Raw genomic sequence first — 24,159 nt, forward strand, 5'->3', positions numbered from 1 at the left:
CTAGGTTCTCTCCTTTATTTTTTAGATTTAGATGATGGTTTTTGATCAATTTTTCACCTGAAATCACCTCTAATTGGTTTTTTACCCTCTATTTCAATCTAAACAAGTAATTTTCACATAAATATGGGCTTTTTTTTTTTTATGATTTCATCGTTTGAGTGCAACATTGTATTGTTCATCGTCTTGTGTGACGTTGCTTGATTTCTAGTCTTGTTTCGGTGTTCATTTGGTTCTTATAAGATCGGTTATTCAATCAATGATTCGAGTGTCAACGTTGCAGATTCGGAAACATCAGTATTTTGATCACTTTAGTTTTATCATATTATGTGTAGGCATTTTGTCGTCATATGCTATTAACTTTGATTTTGTGAGTTTGTTCGTAAATTCATCATTTATGTTTTTAGATATGTTGAATGGTGTACTTTATTGATTTGATTGAATGAATATTGTTTTGTTTTTGTAGGGTAATAATTAAAAAAATATTAGTATTCGTAATTTGTTTCTATTAATCTTAAAATATGAAAATATTAATTTTATTTTTTAGGTTTTATTTTCTATTAACAACTAAAATTTGTTGAGCTTTTTTTCAAGAAGATAAATTAACCCACAGTTGTTGAGCTTTTTCTCAAAAAGGTAAATTAACCTACCAAAATTGACACAAAATAAAATTAAATATGAGACTTTGAGATGAACATACAAGTTTAAAGTCGAAACCACTAGACCAATTCAAGTTGATTAATATTTATTAAGCTTTACTTTTTATATAGTTATATATAAACATGCAGACTCAATATTAATTGAAAAACCTTTTCAATTAACAAGAAAATAGCTTATTTATTATTTATTGAGCTTTATTTTTATTTACAAATCCACATATATTTTTTGTAAAGTACAATCTACATATTAATTATAAATTATTTGTATCATAATTTTCAACTTAATTATATGAACTAAAACACGTGTTTAGGTTCAATTCAATTTTGCTTTTATGTAAATTTAGTTATTTGAAAAATTCAAAGGATATGAAATTATGTATTTTTTAATACTTTTTATTTTGATAAAAATAATATTAAATATAAATCCAACTTTGGAGCCCTTATTTAATGACAATTGTTTTGGCTCAACCAAAGAAATCAACAAAGGGTCGAACGAATGAGAAATATGTAGCACCTTTTGACATGCGACTTTGGATCCTTTGCTTTTGTCTCCTTTCAAAATATGTGTCTGTCTTTCTTTTGATCTTCTCTCTCGATCTGATTTTCTTATATTTCCTCTCTAAAATTTAGAGATAGAAACAATCAGGGAATGATGGAGAAGATAGTGAATGAAAGGAGATGATCCAAATTCATCTAATGTTCATAAAACATTTGTTAATAGAGAATATGTATTAATACGTTAGTCTAAATTTTTCAAAAATAAAAAATAGGTCATATTAATAAGTATCCTTGGAGCGTTTGTTAATGATTTTGAAATAAAAAATAACTAATAAGACTTCCTCTTTAAATTTTTAAACAAATGTCTTTAGTACACTTATTAGCATTTTCTATTAAAAAAATACCTTAATGTTCCGCTTATACTCGCACATACTTTACTCCTCACAAAGTTCTCTGTTAGAATAAAAAAAATTCAAGAATTTTTTTTTCATGAAAAGGACAAAGCAACAAAGAGTACAAGTATTAATTAATACCTTAATCACTCAAAAAAAAAAAAGGGAAATGCTAACCGGTGCCTATGGGGCACTGGTTAAGGATATGAAAAAGGAAATAATATAGTAGTCAATGCATTGAAATTGTATAATTAATTTATAATAAAGTCAAAAACAGTTTCCTTTTATGGTAATAATACCTTAATATAGATCATTATTGAATGTTTTTTTTGTCTTGTATAAGAAGATTAAAAAAAAAGCCTTAACTCAAATAGAATTTAATCTATCTCCATTTTAAACAATACTTCAAATCAATCATCCAAAGAACCTTCAAATCAAATAAATTATATAATTTCATATTATATTTACCTTACTTCCGAACTTCATTATCATTTTTTCATTTCTTTAAGAATTAAAGGATTAACGCAATAAAAAAGTTAGAGAATGGTAACCAATGGATTAATAAGCAACTATGTAAGATATATTTTTTTTTAAGAGCAATGTTATATATCTCGAAGGATTTTATAATGAAGTGTCCCCAATAGCAGTCCAATCAATTAAAGTATTAGCTAACCGGAAAACATGGGGAGTCATGTTCTTAATTATTATTTTTTTATTAAGCAGTCAAATAAAAATGGAATCATATAAATACATAACACAAAAAATGTTCACGAAGTTGCTTTTCGTTGGATCACGAGTTGAGAACTGTTCACGAAGTTGCTTTTCGCTGGATCTATTATTTTCATTTTTTTAAAGAAACTACATAAGATAGGATCTTGCCAACGAGTACCCTAACGACATTAGTTAATAAAATGTTATATGGAATGAATTTGGGTTTTTTAGGAAATGTATTATTAACTTTGTTATAATATAATTTGTTGAGAAGAACATATAAATACATAACACAAAAACCCAAAAGTACATATCTATCAAAGTACTCGTTCTTCGTCCAAGAAAATAACTACTCCATATAATTTGTGTGAAAAATGTAAGCAGTAGAGTAGAGTATAGAATAGGAGCATGGGGCAGAGAAAGTATCAAGTTAAGAGAGGTTAAATGAGAGAGTTAGGATTGGAGGAACTATTCCATAATAGAGACAGAGCAGAGATGGTAGCATGCATGCATGCTTATCGATTTTCACCACCATATCCTTTGGAAGATTATTATTTATATGAAATTATGTATCAAAAACGGCTTCATCACCAGTATCATCAGTTGACAGATTTCTGATTCAGGCATATTATGGTATGTAGCTATCTACAAAGAGAGAAACTATAGAAAGGACAAAATTTAGTTATTTATATTTTTTTTATATTTTTTTCATGACATTTGGATTGAGTCAAGTAGTCAACCCTATGTTTCATATCAGAAGTGAAAGTGATTGTTCATTTGACGAACCTTAATACTTGACGTAGGATAAGTAAAGTTTGCTTCTGCATTTTGTCGTTAACATTTCTTTACATTGATCAAATAAATGAAGGACGAATCCATCAATAGTAAAAACTTTATTGTTTGCTTCTATTTTACTTTTTGCTTTTGTTTGTATTTTAATTAGCTTTGTATATGTACATATATGTGCAGAAAAAACAGAAGAGAGGACAACTTAATACATATTCCTCACTATTATGATAAAAACAATGAATAAAATGAATTAAAAATTCCATTCCCCTGCCAACAACATAGATAGATATGTAACATGTATTTGATTAAGTGGTGACAAAAAATTATTTTGAATAAATTGATTTTTTTAAACGCATTTATATGAAATTTCATTCCCTTCCAACAACATCGAATTTTCTGTGTTGAATGTGAAATTGTTTATGTTAAAAGACATTTACATAGAAGTGAATTAAATTGATGATCGATGGTCCTGAGCACTAAAGAGATGGTGACCATAATTTATTTCTAGTGAATACTAGAACTATGAAAGATGAAATTTAAATTAAAATAAAGTGGAACTACATTTTCATTGAAATAAAAAGAAATTGCGATTTCATTAGTTCTATAAAAGAAAGTTGAAGAATGAAGTGGGGTAAATTTAAGGTTTAATTGTTCATTTGATCCCCTAATTAATTTTTTATTTTTATTTTGGTCTCGTGACTCCCAAAACATATGTTTTTTTTGGTCCCTCGTGTTTATCGGTTTGTCAAACTCGTCCTTTCTGTCAATACTCATTGGGAGCCATTGGAAGCTTGGATTCAAGCTTTTGAATGATCTTCCATCATCAATCTTTATATCTTTGTTAGTTACATCCTCTACGGGTAATTAATTCTCTCTTTGTGAGGATTAAGTTCAGTTAGTTAGGATTTCAAAATAAATAAATAATTGAGTCCCCAACATTTTTTGAGACCACAATTGGCCTGGTTGCACTTGCTTTGGGTCCGCCATGAATCGATACAGCGGATTTTACGTCGTTTACATGGAAACATACAATAAGAGATAGGTGGAGACATATTTAAATCTTAGAAAATATACAATCAATCTAAGAGGATGCGTTGAATAAATAGCCGACGTCTAATCTCAGCACAATCTTTCTATTCATTGCAACTTATTTTACAAATCGTTTCTTACAACAAACTTTTTTTATTAAGCCTTGATTTAAAATAGTGCATACTTGAACGGTAAAACCTATAACACAGTCCCTAACTGCTATGCGAGGATAGTCTAAATTCAATATTCATAAGAAATGAAACAGACGATGCATCATTCAGTCAATACTCATGCTGCTTCTTCAAAAAAAGCCAACACTCATGCAAGTTAAGGAAAATCAATCAATATTAAACAAATGAAGCCCTAAATTCGACAAGAAAGAATAAACGAAGTTGACATGTCGATGGAAATAGCATATACATGTCATTCATTAGTGCTTTGATATTGAAATTCATAACTTTAGCAAAGTGGCACAAATTCGCCCTGTCACTTAGTGGACAGCTACTTCACTTAGTTTCCTCCATATATAGGCAATTCATAACTATATTTATGTTTTCTTGTCTTTTTACTTTTAATGCCAATTTTAAATTTGAGTCAACTTACTTCTCTGTTGATTTATAATGTGAGTTCTTAGATGAACCACCTTCATAAGTGATCTATTGTGGACCAATACTTAAAATTAATGAGTATCAACGATATTATTTATAAACAAAAACACACGACCCTTCTCATATTTACAACTAACATGGTGAATGTATTGATTTCGGATATAAGATATATATTTATTTTCTGTCGTTTTAATCAAACCGATTTCAATTAAATCATTATTTCAATCATAAAAATGAAGAGAGTTGTCAACAACTATCACTAAAAAATAACATACGTCGTTTGAATTTTAAACAATTTTTAAGTAACAGTCCTCGATGATGGACCACTTATGAATCACATGACCTCTTCTTTCAATGCAATTTATTTTACAATTTATTTACAAGTATTTACTTTCACTCATTTCCGTCAAGTATTGTTTTCACTTCATTTCCTTCAATTTCCTTATAGCTTTCAAAACCCATATTTTATTGACTCCACCCCACGTACCTAGATTACCAACTAACTCGTTCCATCACACTGATTAAACATTCAATTATAGCCGGATTTGACACCTTTCATAATTAATAAAAAAAATCACCATATATAAACACCCTACTTATTCAACAAGCTGAAAATTATGAATGCTGAAGTAGTGGACGTTAAAAGTAGTTACAGCCAGAGAGAAGAGAGTATGTAGCTCGTGAGAGGAAACCATGTTCTTATATATATATATATATATATATATATATATATATATATATAACGTAATGTTGTTATTAAGTTATAATGTTATGTGTATGGTTTTTGGTTTGGTCTCACGGGAATCCAGCCACCCCTCTCACTCACTCACATGTTTGGAAGAGAACAACACTGTAGCAAACTTCGTTGCACGTTTCTTCTCAACCATACAACAGTACAATCTTAATTTAGTCGGTGGTTTTCTCCATCTCTAGCTAACTTGCTTCCTAGGGCTACCTACCTAGCTGTTACACTCTTAATAATAATGGTTACAATATCAAAAGAATTACAAGACTCTATTTTTGTTTCTATTTATATATATTTTCTAACTCCTACTATATGTAATATGCCAATCGGATTTTAAAAATAGTCCTCAACCATTATGTATGTCGTGACATGTAACAAAACAAATATTACGAAAAGTAGAAGAAGAAAAAAGGTAATAATGTTTTTTTTTTTTGGTACAAAAAAGTAATAATGTTTTATCACTAGTTTTCATGTCAATATACACTTTTTTTAATTTTGTCTTTTCTTTTAGGTGCAATATAATATAGGTGACATGTTAGTCTACTCAGGCTCGGTGTTGAGGGTGTGCAAGGTGCTTAACCAGGCTGGGTCTCCAAATGTTATGGGCCTTTAACGAAAAATTAAATCTAATACTCACCCCACTTAAATAAAAAAAAAATATATATATTATATCATTTTTTTTCTTTAGTACACGTTTGAGTTTTTTTCTAAACTCTAGTTCTCTTTTTTGTACATAAATCGGATCCTATCAAACCACCCCTAATTTGTATAATCACTTAATCAGTCAATTTGAAAAGTTGTTTCATTGAAAGAATCACAACAATCATTTTTTTCTTCGCATAAACCATTCGTTTTACCCTTTTCCACAACAGAGGAGTGACAAATCCAAACGACACCGTTAGATAAATTTTACCTCTTTCACTTAATTTTTTGTAATTCCTTTCATTTTTAGAACTTCTTCTTATTCTGATTTTTTTTTAATAAAATTTAGCTACACAAAAAAATTACGTTTTATTTTACTAGAGGCCTATTTTAAAAAGAGAGTCGAGCCTCCTATTTCACGGGGACGGCCCTGAGTCTACTTAAAGACGAATGTCGTGTTAATCCTTTAAATAAGAAAGCAAACATATTTTTAAATAGATTTTTTTTTGGAATATTTTTAAATAGGCTAGCGAGTTAATTAAGATCATCTACAATGGACCATCCATTTTATGTGCTTAAGTGTGTTGTTATTTATGTATACATAGCCAATTTTACAATTTTTTAATATTAATAATATTGAATAAGCATATGTAATCTCTCCAACCTAACACCTCACAAAAATATACTAAATTGATCCCACCAATAACTTTAAATCACTAAATTTCAACAAAAATCATTTATTTTAATATAATTTATTTAGGGAGACCTCATAAAAGTGAATAGATAAAGGGTGCTTATGTATTTGCTCCACGATATAGATGTCTATTTGGCATGATGTTTACAATTGTGAACGTAGTATTGTGAAGCTAATATTTGTAACTTCTTCGTAAACGCAAGTCTACTCACTCGCCAACGCACAAACAAACAAGCTAAACTACAACACAACTCGACATTATTAAGGATAACAAGACTATTAAGATTGCAACTGCAATTCAAAATGTCGCACTAAACTAGACATTGCATATAATGAGACAGTATGATCAGGGGCGGATCCAGACATTTGATATTGGTGTGGCAAAATATTCAAATCAACTATATTTATTAACAAAGTAAATAATTGATACCTTAAACAATATAGCGAAATGGTATAGGTGGAAGCATTTTACCATTGTGTTGTAGGTTCGATTCCCTGCAACACCACTCGGCTATCCATGGAACTGGTGTGGCAGTTGCCACACCATATTTCATATTAGATCCGCCCATGAGTATGATAATTAATTAAAACTTCACTACCAAAATAATTTTGTTTAAGTTTATTATTTACCGGATGATAACTCAATTAATGTAAAAGATTATTACCTTCCGGTAATAAGTAACAATCAAGACCTGTCCAGTGTCCACACTTGTGTTAGAAACTTTGCATATAATAATATCAAAGTAAAAGGGTCTCTTCATTATTATTTTTTGTAAATTATTATACGTTAAATTAACCATCTCCTGGTTCCCAGAAAGGTATTCTGTTGTATGAAGAAAGCTAGAAGAAGACAAACAGGTAAATGGTTAATCACAACCGTTAAAGTCCTGTTAATAGATTGGGTATCTTTACAGTTTCAGCTATGAAGGTTTTTTCACAATTGTACTTCCTTCCTTATGTCAGATTCAAATATAGAAACAGACGTCAAACAGACTGAATTGATATTTACTTCTTTTTTTATCTTTTTTCTTCTTTTTGCTTTTTATTTTAATAATTTAGGAGCAAAAGAAACTAAGGTTTATGTGTTGTCTATTCTACTAGTACTTGTTTGTTTTTTTAAAATAAAATACTATAAGAGAAAATCTGGGTCTTGGAGTTCAATTAATTGATCAACTTTCCCATTGCAGCTGAACAAGACTTTTAAAGGACTTGTACTGTTCTTGCTCAATCTGCTGTTTATTAATTTAAGTGGCAAACCAAAGGTATGTGATCTTGATTTGGGTGGGCCATGCCCACATTTACTATGATTGACTTAGGTTACACATTCAAATATTTCAAATATAAACGGTTTGCTGAGTTTCGAGTATAACTCAGCTGGTATGGACAATGCATAGTATATTTAAGGTTTGAGGTTCAAATCTCGTCCATCATAAAAAAAAAATTAAAAAAAAAATGGCTTCATTACTCTTTTGATCCCCTAACTTATTTTTTAATTTCGTTTTGGTCCCTTAACTATTAAAAGTTTCGTTTTGGTCCCTTAACTTACTTTTTGGTTTCGTTTTGATCCATTAACTTACTTTTTGGTTTCGTTTTGGTCCCTTAACTCATCCTCCGTCAACCACTTTGGTCCTTTATGTTAGGATGAATGTATTAGAGTTAAGGGATCAAAATGAAACAAAAAATAAGTTCAAGGACCAAAACGAAACCAAAAAATAAGTTAAGGGACCAAAACGAAACTTTTAATAGTTAAGGGACGAAAAGAAAATCCAAAAATAAGTTATGGGACCGAAATGAAACTTTTAATAGTTAAGAGACCAAAACGAAACCAAAAAATAAATTAAGAGAGCAAAAGAGTAATTAAACCTAAAAAAATTGAGCTTTGTCTGTGGTTTTGGAGAAGCTACATATGGTAGAGTTAAGATGAATACGTGTTTGCAGTTACAAATTCAATCCATATATTTTCTTAAAATATATTTAGTCATATCAATTAAGTGCAATCAACAAAAGCTAAATAGTTAATGATGTTATTTAAGAATATAAAAGAATATCACACGTGTGAGGTTTTTGTTAGAGGCTTTGATGATGGAATGGAAAGTAAAAGTAAAGAGAGGTGCAGTTAATCTTTGGTTGAAAAGGGACGTATCAAAGAAAGAAATTAGACATTGTGTTGGCAGTGTAACAGAGCACCCAGTTCTGTTGTACTGCTGTTTTTGTGTTGTGTTCCCCTTTATTGTCACTCACCTCTACTTCTATTCTACCATCCCTCACACTACTATACTCATTCCTTCCTATAGCTGGTTCCAATTCTAGCTTATATCAATTAATTAATATCACCTTGTAGGTCATGTACCATCTTATCTCAATTATTAAATCCTTTACTTTATAATTTACATTCTTCACTTCTTTATGTTTTGCCTCCCTTTTTATCAATTAATACTGTCTGTAATAATAATAACTAAAGAAACAAACAAACTAGTAACACTGGTTGCATGACAGAGTTTGTTAATAAATGCTATTTTTATCATTTTATTTTATGGAGCAAACTGAGGGTTTTGATTCAACACTACTTAAGAAATAGTATGGGCTACACTTTATTGTTTACAGGAATTAATATATCCTCAGGCTTTTTCATTTAGAAATATAATTGATTTAAGGTATTGTGTATTTGGATAAGATGATGATAAGATTTTACGATCAATATGTTTATCATAAAATGAGTTGAACGATAAGTGTGTGTTTGAATAACACTAAAATTATAATGGATCAGAAGTTACACATTGTAGTTTCTAAACATCTGAGTTGGACATCTTTTCAAAATTTGAGGTGATGTTGTCCGGATAGCACATGTGTACGATTATGTTATATAACATTAGCTAATTAAGGTGTGACATGTGGCACACACTTTAAAAAACATATATCAAATAAAATATTTATAAAGTAACAATGGTATGTGGCACACTCTTATTGGTCAATGTTATATAACATTGGTTCCTTAATGGTACACAAGTGGTGTCCGATGTTGTCCACGCTCAACTAAACACACCAAGTTAATGTAAAAATTATATTTTAAGGTAAAAGTCTCTGCAAATTTGAATTTAAATATGATAATGTGTGTGTGTGTGTGTGTGTGTGTGTGTGTGTGTGTGTGTGTGTGTGTGTGTGTGTGTATATATATATATATATATATATATATAATATATAAGGATGTTAAAACTCTTGAGTGAGAACTGCGTTATTCATGTGGTTCTTCTATTTAACTCGAGAAATTAGCTTTATTTCGAAAAATCCAACTCATCTCAAAAAAGAAAATTGAGGCAATGCCCTCATTGATTTGGGGGGTACATTTTTCAGTGACCTTTTTGTACCATTTTTAAGAGCTAGTTTAGAAAAACCAATTGCAAAAACATTAATCATCATAAGTAATATAAAGTGATTATAATTTTGGTCCGCATTGTGACCAAGAATCTTTCAATTTTATGCAAGCACAAGTGTTAAAAGCCACGTTTATATGTAACTTAAAAGAGAAAGAAAGGACATGCATGGTGACGAAAAAGTTTGTTAAACATGTCCCAGCTGAGAATGGAAAGTTATGTGTACTAATCACGCAATACAAAGCAACAATGTTATTAGAGTGTATACTAGTTTTAATCTCTTATAATTATTCCTGGTTCAATTTAGCTCTAATAAACAATAATATCATCTACCAAAAAAAAAAAACAATAATATCAAATTAGTCTTTTAACATTTTTATATAGTTGATAAATTAGTCTCTATTTATTATAAGACCATTTACAATGGCTTGTTGAATGTCATATTCAACATGTTGAGACCATTTGAGGAGGCTGTTGAATATGAGGGAAGAGGAGAGAGGTGTTGAAAAGGTTCAACATGTTGAAAGTCTGGCCCGCAGTGACACGTGGCTTGTTACGATTGGCTGCTTGAATTTTTATTTTCTTAATAATTTGGACTCAATTATTTCATAGCAAATAAAAAAAAATTAATTTTTTTTTTACCAAAATTCGTGATTTTTTTTCCTCTACAAATAGAAACTTGGATCATTTGATTTGGACACAGAAAAAAAAAAAATCAAATTTTTCACTCTCTTAATCTTATTATTAGCATTTATTTTGAAGTTTTAGTCTTTGTTTAGTAAAATGGATCCCAATAATAATCAATTCAACACCCAAAATTCTTCTGATTACTCATTTAGCTACCAAAACCCCTACAATTATCAACAGCCAAATCAATTTCCCAACCAATATCTTCAAAACTCAAATCAATTTTAAGTTATACTTAAATAATTACTTGTGTGTTGTATGCTTAGTTTGTTGTCTTCCATTTTAAGTTATTTGTGCGTCGCGTGTTTAGTTTGTTGTCTTGCATTTTAAGTTATTTGTGTGTCGCATTTTAAGTTAAGAAAATAAAAATAAATTATTTTACAAAATTTTGTTTTTCCAAAAAAAAAAAACTAAAAAATAAATAGTTGAGTGTATTATTTTAATTTAATTATAATCGATAATTTTAGTTAATTATAAAAACAAAAATATAAAATTAAATAAGAATAAGAAATAAAAGGTGGTGGGGTAGGGTGTTGAATGAAAAAACTATTGGAGATGTAAAAATTGAATGAGTGTTGAATTATGAGAGAGAAAATGATGTGGAGTGTTGGGAATTAAAAAAGTGGGTGTTGAAGGGTATTGAATTTTTTTTTCCCATTGTACATGGTCTAAGATGAGAACTAATTCGAGTAATTTGTTTTTGAACCGTGAAGTACATGCGGGTTTTGTTAACGAGTGCCCCCAAGCACTCTTTAAGCATTTCAAATTTAGTAATTATTTTTTAAAAAAAATTAACTATTATAATTTTCAATGCATTCAATACACAATATTTTATTAAAAATTTATTATTTAAAGTGGTTAAAGAGTGTCACCGGAAAAACTTGTTAACATTTCCCCATGCATAAATGTGTAGGACTGATTCATTAATTATGTAGTCCTAAAATGTAAAAAACTTCAAAAACTCTTCTTTAATTAGATTTTTCGTCCCCATGAACTTAGCTCAGTTGGTAAGGATATTGCATAATATATTTAGAAATGGGGTTTGATCCTCAGAAGATACTCTACTTCTCTTCATTTAATTTTTTTTTTTTTTGGAAGTACCTAAATGGTTATTTAGTCTTTAATCTTAATTTTGTGTCTAATACTAGCTAGTATTGTTGTAGTGGTGGATCACTTCATTCATGCTGACACAACTGTTTTGGATCATCTAGTGACATCTATGCCCCACTCTCTCTGTCTCAATATCTCTCTCTTCTTCCATATCCATATATACACAATTATGTCTATACACAACACACACATGCAGCTTTCTTTATTCCATTAGATCTGAAAAAGACTACTTACCCAACTTCACATAAATCCTTTTACAAAAACTTCTCATTCACTCACCCTCTTTCATTACAATCACATGTACAACAAAACCTTCCATTTCTCTTCATCATCTCCATCCATGCATGAAACCATTCAATTTGTAAGCATCTCTAACTCATCAAAACCAAACTCAAAATAAAAACAAAAACAAAAATTACTTTTTCCCACCCCATAAGGCTAAAGTTCCTTATTTTACTCAAACCCATCACATTTTTTTTCATTCACCTCTCTCAAAAAAAATAAACTATGTCACAAAATGAAACACAAACCTCAAAATCTCCAAAAGAAAAAAACAATAACCAGCAAGGTTCTGTTGGTAAGAAAACATCTTCATCATCTTCTACCTCAACAACAAAACCACCAGAACAAAACATGAAGTGTCCAAGATGTGACTCACCCAACACAAAATTCTGCTACTACAACAACTATAGCTTAACACAACCAAGACATTTCTGCAAAACATGTAGAAGATATTGGACAAAAGGTGGAGCTTTACGCAACGTTCCAATCGGTGGTGGATGTAGAAAAAACAAGAAAATGAAATCATCATCATCAAGACTCTCTTGTGATTCAAAAGACTCAGCTTCTTCTTCTTCAGAGCTTGTTGGTGGCTTGAAATTTCTTCATTCTCTTTCTTCTCCTTCCATGGATTTTCATCTTGGTAGTGGTTTATCTTTTCCAAGACTTCAACTTCATAATCACCCTCAAATTTCTACTACTCCTATGTATAACCAGTTTTCATCTTTTGGAGAAACTTCTTCTGCTATGAATAATAACTATCATGCTTCTTCAAATTCTGCTGCTGCTATGAACTATCCTTTTTCATCAGGTAATTATAATGGTGCAATACAAGGTATGAGTTCAATGAATATTAATCATAGCAATAATAATATTGCTTCTTCTATTGAATCATTGAGTTCTATGAACCAAGACTTGCACTGGAAGCTACAGCAACAAAGATTATCTATGCTTTTTGGTGGTGGAGAAAATCAGAAAGATACAGAAAAGCCACTACAACCCATTTTGTTTCAGAATCTTGAGGTTGCAAAGCAAGATGATAGAGCTTTTTCTGTTGGAAATTCAAGAACAAATGGTGGAGATACAGCAACTGAGTGGTTTTTTGGGAATTCTTATGGTTCAGCTGCTGCTACACCAACTGCAAGTGGTGGAGCTGGACATGATAGTGGAAGCAACTGGAATGGTGGTGGTGTTCATGGTTGGAATGATGTGCAACAGCAATATAGTGCTTTGCCCTAGTTTGAGGGAGGATCAAGATTCAAGGTAGATCTTTTTCTAGAAACTTAGGAATTAAGAAATTAATTAATAGGTATATGTTAGTTATAATTAAATTATGTATTGGTGTTTACATTGGCTTTAAAAAGAACACATATATGTAATGTAACAGATGGGAAAATTAAGACCATATCAATGTTTTGTCATATAACTTAATTATTATCATTCTCCTTTGTTGATATAATATGCTAATCAATTTTCTAATTTCTAAAATATTACTCTAACTCAATATTCCATAGTGTGCTATATAGTACCTATTAATTTGCAGTGCCCTACAATATTTATTTATTTTTTGTTTATGTGGATCCTCCCTAATATTTAATTGTTGCCTTGATTATGAGTCCTACATAAAAGAGAAAGCAAATATTTGTGTTTTTTTTCTTATTTGCAATCTATCTATATCATATGAACTTCAATAGGCTAACCCCACAATTTTAATTTACAATTCAGAATCTTGCTACTATTTTATTAAAACTATTCATAATTATATATTTTAATTGAGGTGTGTAACTGCAATTACGGCTGCATTTTGCTGTAATATATTAAGATTTGAGAGTAACTAATTTAGAATTTTGTTCAATTATTATTACTTTGACTATTAAGTGCAGTTTAGTATCTCTATTGCATATAGGTGATAATTTTACTGTTTTTCACTACTTACTCACTAGTATAAAATTGGGATCTGTGAAGGGATATTTTTGGACTGTTGTGGATTGAAATGAAACACAATGAATGTAATATCTTAGATTTGTTTTATGCTGAGTTGATTGATAAATATACAAAGCTTATATTATATATATGTCTGTTACTGTATGTAATGTATGTATCTATCTATGAGAAAACTGAGGAAATGCAATACTAGAAGAACACAAAACACGCAGTGGGTGGCCGTAGCTTTCGCTGCTTGCCCTCTTATTAGCCCTGCACTATATCAAGCTTTAGCCCTGCTAACTGCTCTTCTCTCTCTCTCTCTCTCTCTTCTTATTGTATTGTTGCAGGGTAGTGTGATTTGGTGCTGTCTGAAAAAGTGCTGGTGTAAAGTGAATTCAATGAATGAAACACTGTCACCATTTCAATAAACATAAATTCAGGAAATGATCACTTTAGTCCCGACTCTGTATCTCGCATTCAGATAGGTTCCTGACTCATGATTAAATATAAAGAAGTCTCTTACTCTGCACTTTCGTTATCACTTTTGTCTCTTATGTGCCACAATCACTTAACAGAATTATTTAACGTTAGGAAGTGATAACGGAAGTGCAAAGTCAGAGACTTGTTTGTATTTAATTAATCATGAGTCAAAGACCTACGTGGCAGCGAGGTGCAGAGTCAAAGACTAACGTGACCGCTCCACGTAAATTTAAAAAATAATTTATACATTTCATAGAAGACTTGTTTAATACTGCTAATAACAGTTCTCTTTTGGGAGCTTAAAACTTTTTTTTTTGTAATGTTTTTTGAGATGTTACATTTAATAGTGTTTTACCTTATAGCATATCATTTTTATACTTATTAATTTTTGACTGAAAAAATAAATATTAATTAAAATAATATTTTATGTCATTTTATATTGAGATTAATTCAACCGTTAATTTTAACAAACATTTAAAATTCCATCTGCTAATTTATCTACTGCCAATATTTCACTAGTTTATATGTTTTTTTTTAAAGAACTAGTTTATTTTTTATTCACAATAAATTTATAATGATTTGTTTGTTATCCACTATTTCTTCCAAATAGGGCTAGTATCACATTTAAAAAAATTTACATTGTCAATCATATAAAATTTAAAGGTCTTATAAATGATGGTTTGTGATTGATTTTAGTGTAAAATAGTTTACAATATCATACATCCAAATTAATCTCATTAGTATATATATTTAATAACTTTTGAAAAACTAGCTAGCTATTGTCTGTCTTAAGCTACACTTCCAGCATAGTTGAATTTACAATAAAACTGACATAATTACAATAAACCATCATAATTTAGTAAAGAATACACTTTAATATCTCAACAAAATCACTATGCATATTATTAATTTAACAAACTCGCCATAGAAGAAAAGAAAGAAAAAAAAACAGTATATGTATGGCATCTATAAATATAAAGCTTAGGGTTCGTTTTTTGAAGCAAAAAGAAAAAGAAAAATGCAAATTTAATTTATACTAGTTTTATAGTGTTGGAGAATGAGCCCTTGATTCATACGTGCTATTTTGGCACCGATTAATATCGATATCTCATTGCAACAGTGTGTCATCTCATGTACAGAACAGAGAGAGGAAAAGCAAAGCAGTGAGTGAGTGAGTGTTGATTTTGTTGCTTGTTTGTCGTCTTTATTCTTCCCTTTCATTGTTAGCTCGAAAGAACTTAGACCCCACAAATGTGTTAAAAGATTTGCATTATTTTATGCTACTATCTCTTTACTCCTTCATTCCTCACGTATATCTATACACATATACTTTCATGCAATCTTATTCTTCCCTTTGTGTAAAACGTATTTACTCAAATTTACCCATATTATAAATGAATATCTACCAACAATTATAAATGAATCTAAATATTATAATTTGTTACGTAAATATTTTGAAAATTTGTGGTGTTCGAGGATCGAATCTCAGATCTTGTATATATTATGCATTGTCTTCACCAACTGAGATAAGCTCGTGAAAACAAATTTTTTAATTAACGGATACATATGCAAACTTTTTTAAATTGTAAGTGAAAAATAATTTAACTTTTGTGTATTATATCATGTATATAGCTAGGTTCTTGATTTTTATTTTTTTTCATTTCTGACAGGATTTTAATTCATATAACAACCGGTAAGTATTTATACATGCCATTGCTAACAATTAAATTTTAGCACGGTATAATGTGCTCCGGTCATGATTTAGAATTAACGATCAAATTTTTTTTTTCAGGGAGAAATAAATAAATAAAAGTTTGATTATCTCTAATTCTTTAGTCATTAAATTAATTAGTGGCAAAATGAGTTGAATTTCATATTTCCTCTAATATATATATATATATATATATATATATATATATATATATATATATATTCCTAATTTAACATTGTTTTCGACTTGAGGTAATATTAGGAAAATTTTGCATTCTTCCTCATTTTATTTCTTCTAATTCGTCTTAGAATTTATAGTAACACAACCCAACAAAATCGATTTGTGTGATGAAGATTTCCTCCATTTATAAGTAAATTTGTTGTGGCCATATCACTTTCAATCTAAAACTCTTAATGCACCCTCTCACACACCATGACTAAACATTTGGAGCATGACTCAAGTGGCCTAATAGCAGAAACCTGATAGCATGTGGCACAACAGATCTTAGATAGACTTTGATATTGATCATCTTAAAATTTATAGTCGGACCTAAATAACGCCCAAAAACCAACTTGTGTGTGAGGACTACCCTGACTCATAAATATGTATTCCAACCATGTCACTTTCAATGTATCACTCTTAACAATTAGAGCAAATAAAAAACAATTTTTTTGGTACAAATCTCACTTTTTTGTCTTAATAATTTGTTTGTAGGGAAGTGAACATGATAATCTAGAATTAAGTTGTCAAGTTAGTAAAATCTAGTCAAAAGTTATTTTAGATATGATTCGAATTTGAATTTTACGAAAAATTGAAACTCATTAACCACTTTATATCATTGGTTAAATCTCACTTTTAGTTTGAAATAAAATATTAAGTAAATGAACAAGGGGAAAATCTTCAATTTGTGTGTCTATTATTTTGTTTGGGTTTCAAGTTCAAATGAATCACATGAGTCACGCAAGAGTATAGAAACTAAGCAACCAAGAAGATGAAAGTGCATGATTAACGTGAGTTTGAGAGAGACACTTTTTTTATAAGTTGTTGGATTTAGTATTATATTGTGTGTGCAAGCAAACCGTCATTTTACAAGTTCCATATAGTGCAAGAAGCTCATGACATGTACGAGAACAAAAACTATACTCCATACTTCTTCATCATTCCTTATACTACGCCGAAAACTTTGGCCCCCACCATACTTTAATCACTCGATAGTTTCCTCCACTAACCAAATACATGCAATCATATGTATCATAAAGGAACATCATGCATGCCACATATACAAACAAAGACCAACATATTTTCTTAGAACACTCGAGAACTATACTTCAGTTCATTCATGGCTTAATAACTAGCTTATTTAATTACACTTTTAATCCTTTAATTTGAGCAATGTGTGGTAATAGCCTCTAATTTGCTGAGGGCGGCTTGATTTTAGTCTCTCTACTTCAAATTCAAAAATTGACTAAAAAAAATTCTACCATCAATTGTATTTCACTTAAATTTTTTTGTGTCTAGTTTTTATTAAATGTTATACTTTCTTGAAGTCTATCTATTATATAACTTGCTTGCTGCTTCTAAAAATATATGTAGGTGTGCGTTTATTTTTAGGTTGCAGTTATGACCCTCCGAGTTTTACAATTGTGCTGTTTTGGCCTTCTAAGACCATCTCCATTGGAAGAGTCTTAACTATTTAAGACGCAGTACATATTAGGTACCTCCAATGGGGAGAATTTTTTTAAGGATCTTACAAGACTCGAGGTCTTACTTAAGACCCCCGCTTTTAAGCGGCGAGACCCGCACTATTTTAATATTAAAAAATTGAAATATAATGATATAAAGTTATTGATAGCTGATTAGTGGGTTCCATTTAAAAACTTTGTGAGAGATCTAGGTTGGAGTGATTGAGTGCTTATTAGCTAATAGCTAGTCCACCCCTAACATAGTGATTTTTCCTTCCCTCGAGAATGACTGTAATAATACTTTGCCTCTCTATGATTATGAGACAAAAGAAACATGCAAATTTGTACAAGCTATGCTTAATATCTTTGCAATAATTTTATGACCTCGAGGTGCACCTTCAGAACAAAGACGAGGCTATACTCTTGTTGTGTGTTCTACCGAGATCATTTGAATCATTCAAGGATACCATGCTCTATGGTAAAGAAGGCACTGTCACCTTGGAATATGTTCAAGCGGCTTTAAAAACCAAGGAGTTGACCAAGTCTAAGGACTTAAGAGCGGATGAAAACAATGAAGGCATTAGTGTTTCAAGAGGGAATGGTGAAGGTAGAGGTAACCGAGGAAGCTCAAAGAGCGGTAACAAGGATAAGTATAAGTCCTTTAAGTGTCAAAAGTTTGGTCACTTCAAGAGGGATTGTCCGGAGGACAATGAGAACTCCGCGCAAGTTGTGTCCGAGGAGTATGAGGATGCGGGTACTTTGATGGTGAGTTGTTGGGAGGATGATGAAGGTGAGGTTTCTCACCTTGCTTTTGATGCCTTGTAGAGTGGTGTTCGTATAGAGAGACGTTAAACACTTAATATCAGCTTGCAGAAGCGGTGGGAAGAATACTCATGGTTAGTCTGGAGAGGCGGTGTGAAGAGTACTCGTGATCAACCTTTGAGGTGGAGTAGCAAGGTGAAGACATAGTGTGTGTACGCATTCGGAAGTTGAGGTAGAGAAAGATCAACTTAAGGTGGAGTTGAGGACACCGAGAATGGTATAACTATGGAGGCCTTGGGTGTTATGCTCTAGTTGTGAGCATGTGAATTCTTCATGAGGACGGAAGGCATTCCGGGGTTTGAAGAATGTATGGTGTGACTTGTGTGATTACCTAAAAGACCAAGGGTGATTGAGTGCAAGGTGATCTTCAAGAAAGTGGGAGACGTTCCATGGTTGAAGAGGGTTTGGTGTATACTTGTGGAGCTACTTGGTGTACTTGGATGCAAAGGAAAAGAAAAGAAGATTGGTGGTTGATGGTTAAAGTGGCATCATCATCAATTTGAAGTCAAGGTGGAGAATGTTGTAATTTGCCTTGAAACTTTAAGGATCGTGACACGATTTCATCAACGTGTCACGATTTTCCTTGGCAATGAGCATATTTTTCAGGGTGCTCAATCGTGACACGATTTTGGGAAAACAGCACGATTTTCGGCTTGCTGGGCAAGTTTTCAGGATAAGGTTGGTCGTACCTTGGGTCGTACGCACCAAACGTGTCACGATTTGGGAAAACGTGACACAATTTTGACAGCTGAAGACTGTTATATAAGTGTTTTTTGCAGATTTTGAAGGAGAGCTAGAAGAGAGAGAAACTTGGGAAATCAAAGGAGGTAACTTTAGGGTTGAGGGTCTTTGATTAGAGTTCTCTTGGGTTGGAAAACATTGTAAACACCTTGGGTGAGTGAAAATTATTGAGTGTCTTGTTCATTGGTAAGATTGGGAAAATGGGTAGAAATTAGGGTTGTTCTTTGTGAACTTGTTGAAGCTAATTTCTTGTAACCCATTTGTATCTCTTTGTAAGAACTCATTGATAGTGGATTGGAGAGATCAATCTCTCCCCGAGATTAGGTCAAGTTGGACCGAACTGGGTCAATAATCTTTTGTGTCTTTGTTCCTCTCTTCTCTCCCTTTCTTTTGCTTGTGGTTTTGAGTTTTTCACTTTGATTACTAGATTAGATCTAGGTGTTGTTATTATTGCTATTGATTGTGTTCACTTTGAAATTGGTTATTACTTTCCTTTACTCCACACATCATATTTTGTATTGGTGTGAGATTTGAGTCCGAATTCACAACACACCTTAATATTTTTATGTGGGTGTAAATTAGCAGCCCCCTATATATATATATTTTTCTTGAAGGAACAGCCCCATATATATATATATATATATATATATATATATATATAATAACAACAACAAAAACATAAAAATAAACGATTATAAAGATAAAAAAAAAAAAGAAGCACAAAATTGAAAATATCAATTGATGTGTTTAGATATATTTTTCTGAAAACTATTCAAATATGATTTTAGATTAATTTTTCAAAACAGAATCAAACGATATATTGCATTAATCTATTATTCGGTTATTTTAATTTATTTTTAATACAACATATTATTTTAATTTATACTTTTTTTTTTACTATTTCAAACATAGTTTTTCTTTTAAAGAATTTCAAACATAGTTGATCATTTCCATTTCATAATATTAATTTAAGTATGTTATATTTTTTATTTTTGTGTCAGGAGATTAGATTCACAGCTTTTAAGGTGTGAAGAATTGAAAATCACGGATTCAAGCTCCAACCTTTGCACATAATTTTTATGTTAACTATCAATTACATTTACGGAACATGTTATATTTTGTATTAAACATATTATTTTATCAAATCTTTGTAATAGTAATATTTTTATCCTCTAACTTGAGATTATTTATTTTTATCCTTTTATTTTTCTATGTAGACATAAACTTCATAGGACCTAGAGTTTGAATTTTTCATGATGTTTTACAGGCATATTTAGGACATTAAAAATATGGTTTTCCACACAAAATTAGGATTTTCAAGGATAGGAGATGAATTAATTAAAAAAAATTAAAGCGTCAAAAATTCAAAAAACAAAACAACGGAATCCTCGACCTAGAAATTGAATTTTAATTTATTTCTTTTGGAGATAGATCTATAAAAATATATAGAAAGGATATATGCAAAATATTGTATCATTCTTAAGAATCCTTGATTTATTTTAATTTTTTTACCTAAACATGCAAAATTGCAATTTCGTTCCGAGTTAGCGTATACTTACGGATAAAATTATGTTCCATGATATTGCTAGCTTGTTTATGACATCATAAGAACCTTCACCACGAAATTTCAGAGTTTTTAAAAGAGGGATGAATTGATTATGAACTTTCTTTCCCCGTAATTATGAAATTCTTAAACAATTCATAATTAATTCATTCCTCATTTACAAATTCCAAAATTTCATGGTGAAAGTTCTTATGATGTTAAGAAAATGATAGCTTATGATGTTAAGAAAAGGATAGTAAAATAGAGAACGAGATTGGACACGTGAGTATATGCTTACTTAAAATAAAATTTCAATTTTGCATGTTTAGGTCAAAAAATAAATCAAGGTTTTGTCCAATTTTTTTGGACCCGTTAGGTTTGACCCATTACCTTTAGTTAGGTCAAACATGTACACCTTTTGTTATATATGATCATATCAACTGATGGGTCTCTTTCTATGCCTAACCCCAGGGCCGGCCCTAAGCCATAGGCCGCGAGTGCGACGGCCTAGGGCCCTTGCCGGTAGGGGGCCCAATTTTTTTTTAAGATGGGGGTGTATATAAAAATATTTGGATTTTGGGGGGAATATATAGCAAAATTCACTGAAAAGGCTCAAAATTTGATATGATATAGGAATGGACTGAAATCTGTTAATGTTTTTTTGCCCTTTTAGTGTGATTTGCTATATATATCCCATGCAGCACACAATTTCTATACACACCCTCCTATAAAAAAAATTTGGTTGTTCTTAATAATATGCTCGAAAATTTATTATCGAAGAAATTGGTGATATTTTTTTGGACCCTTTGTTCCTAATAATGTACTTCACTAATATTAAAAATATCGACAATATTTATTATCCAAGAAATTGAGATGATTTTCATAACAAAGCAAATTCTATTTTAGTTGAAAATGGGGTGCTAAAATTTCAGTCTACTTCGCATGTGCTATTTTTCTATACTTCTACGACATTTTATTTTGTTTTGGTGTATATAGAGTATTTAATTTATTTTCAGATGTTGTCTAAAAAACCTTTATTTTGTAGTGAAAAGCGAAATAAAGAGCTAAAAAAACACACAACAATGAGCAAAAAAAAATTTATAATGTATTATGTAATGGCCCTTTTTTCATATTATGCCTAAGGCCTGTAAAACTCTAGAAACGGCCCTGCCTAACCCTCTCGTCTTTTGGTAGGATATTCAATAACCTTAAATCACGGGAACATCTCCTTTTTGATAGACAATCGATGTTGGGCCGACTAAGCCTATATTTGTTGACCTTCTTCATAATGTTATGAAACTTTTCAAATCCTTTATATATAATTTTATAGAAGTGCTTCGATTTCTTTGTCGAAGTTTCCAGTTTTTAGTTTTTTTTGGTTTTTGGCGCTTTAATAATTCATAATTAATTCATCTCATGTCGGAAAATTATAATGTTGTATGAAAATCCATATTTTATGGTCATAAACATGTATGTAAGAAAATCATTAAAAAATTCAACATCTAGATCACTTTATGCATAAATGGAAAAAAAAAAAAAATAGAAGGTTATTAAGAAAAATTTCAAAAAATAAAGAATTTAACTTTTTGACTATTTTTTATGTGAACCAACTATTCTCAACACGCAATCATAGATTTAATCCGGTTGTATTCCTGCAAGGAAATTTTGATAATTTCACAGTTTTAATTTCAATTATTCAATTAGCTATTCAACCATAAATAGTTTAGGTATTTTACAATTTGCCTAATATTTGTAGAGTATCAGTTATTAATGTTGGTCAATATGTACCCAAAAAGTTAGAATGTACCAAAACAACAGTCAATATGAGGAGAAAAGTAAAGTTAGAATTAGGTATGTTAAATGTAAATTATGACTGAATGATTTCTTTTAGAATGCACCAAATTCAAATTAATAATCATCATCCAATTATAAGATGAAGATTATTCACATACTTTTCTATTTCATTTTTTTCTCATTCACCATTTCTCATGCTTCTATCAATGATTTTTGTGTTGCGAATTTAAAGGCTTCATACACTCTTTCAGGCTATCCATGCAAAGCCCTAGCAAACATCACATCGGACGATTTCGTCTTTCACGGCTTCGTAGCTGCAAACACCAGCAACTCTTTTAAACTTGGAATCACCACCGCAAGTGTTGCCAATTTTCCAGCCCTTAACGGACTTGGGATCTCCGCGATGCGTGTAAACATAGATGAAGGTGGATTTGCTCCAATGCATACTCATCCGGGTTCTACCGAATTAATAATAGTAGTTCAAGGTGAAATTACTGTTGAATTTGTGACACCGACTTCATTTTATTCCAAAGCATTGAAATCAGGTGATCTTTTCGTTATTCCACAAGGGATGTTGCATTTTGTAGTTAACTCCGGCAAGGGAACAGCTGCTGGTTTTGCTGCTTATAGTAATGAAAATCCTACTGTTCAACAACTTGATCTTCTTTTGTTTGCCAATAAGTTACCTTCTAATTTAATTGCACAAACTACTTTGCTTGATCTTGATCAAGTGAAGAAGTTAAAGGCTCATTTTGGTGGAAGTGGATAGGAATATAAGAATTTTTTTTTATGTTGCAGCTATATCAAATATTAAGAGACTATATGGTTAGATGATTTAGCAATAAAAGAATAATTTGAGTCATATATTTCTTCGCTTCTTATCTCTCTCTCTCTCTTTGAAATCTAAAATCTTTGAAATTCATCTTTTCCTAGAATGTGTCCTCGTAGATATATCATTTGAAATTCAAATAGTAGTTGTACTTTTCATGAAAATTAAAAATCAAATACATGCCAAAAAAATCAAATACCAATACTCCAGATATATCTAATTTATTGAGAGAGATATCATGTCAGTTATTTCCCATGACAATTTAGAGATGCTAAAGCATACCATTATTTTGAATTTTTATTTTTCTGAGAGGTTTTTCTTTTATTTAAAATCTGTGACAACGCACAATTAATCCTTTTAATGTGAACTATGTATCCTTTTACGATGTTATTCTCTCGAATCAGATAGAACCTTAAAGAG

At 30.6% G+C, this 24,159-nt stretch overlaps 2 protein-coding genes across 2 annotated transcripts; both read left to right on the forward strand.

The window, feature by feature from the left end:
• The first annotated feature begins 12,050 nt into the window (after positions 1-12,050).
• Positions 12,051-13,663, forward strand: LOC11407846 (dof zinc finger protein DOF5.7). The gene has a single exon (XM_003612946.3). It carries the CDS (start codon positions 12,440-12,442, stop codon positions 13,448-13,450), a length of 1,011 nt encoding a protein of 336 aa, XP_003612994.1. The 5' UTR covers positions 12,051-12,439; the 3' UTR covers positions 13,451-13,663.
• Positions 13,664-23,033: 9,370 nt separating this feature from the next.
• LOC11415510 (auxin-binding protein ABP19b) lies at positions 23,034-23,679 on the forward strand. The gene has a single exon (XM_003612948.2). It carries the CDS (start codon positions 23,050-23,052, stop codon positions 23,677-23,679), a length of 630 nt encoding a protein of 209 aa, XP_003612996.1. The 5' UTR covers positions 23,034-23,049.
• Positions 23,680-24,159: the final 480 nt, after the last annotated feature.

Source organism: Medicago truncatula, chromosome 5 (genome assembly GCF_003473485.1).
Source record: "Medicago truncatula cultivar Jemalong A17 chromosome 5, MtrunA17r5.0-ANR, whole genome shotgun sequence".
NCBI lineage: Eukaryota > Viridiplantae > Streptophyta > Magnoliopsida > Fabales > Fabaceae > Medicago > Medicago truncatula.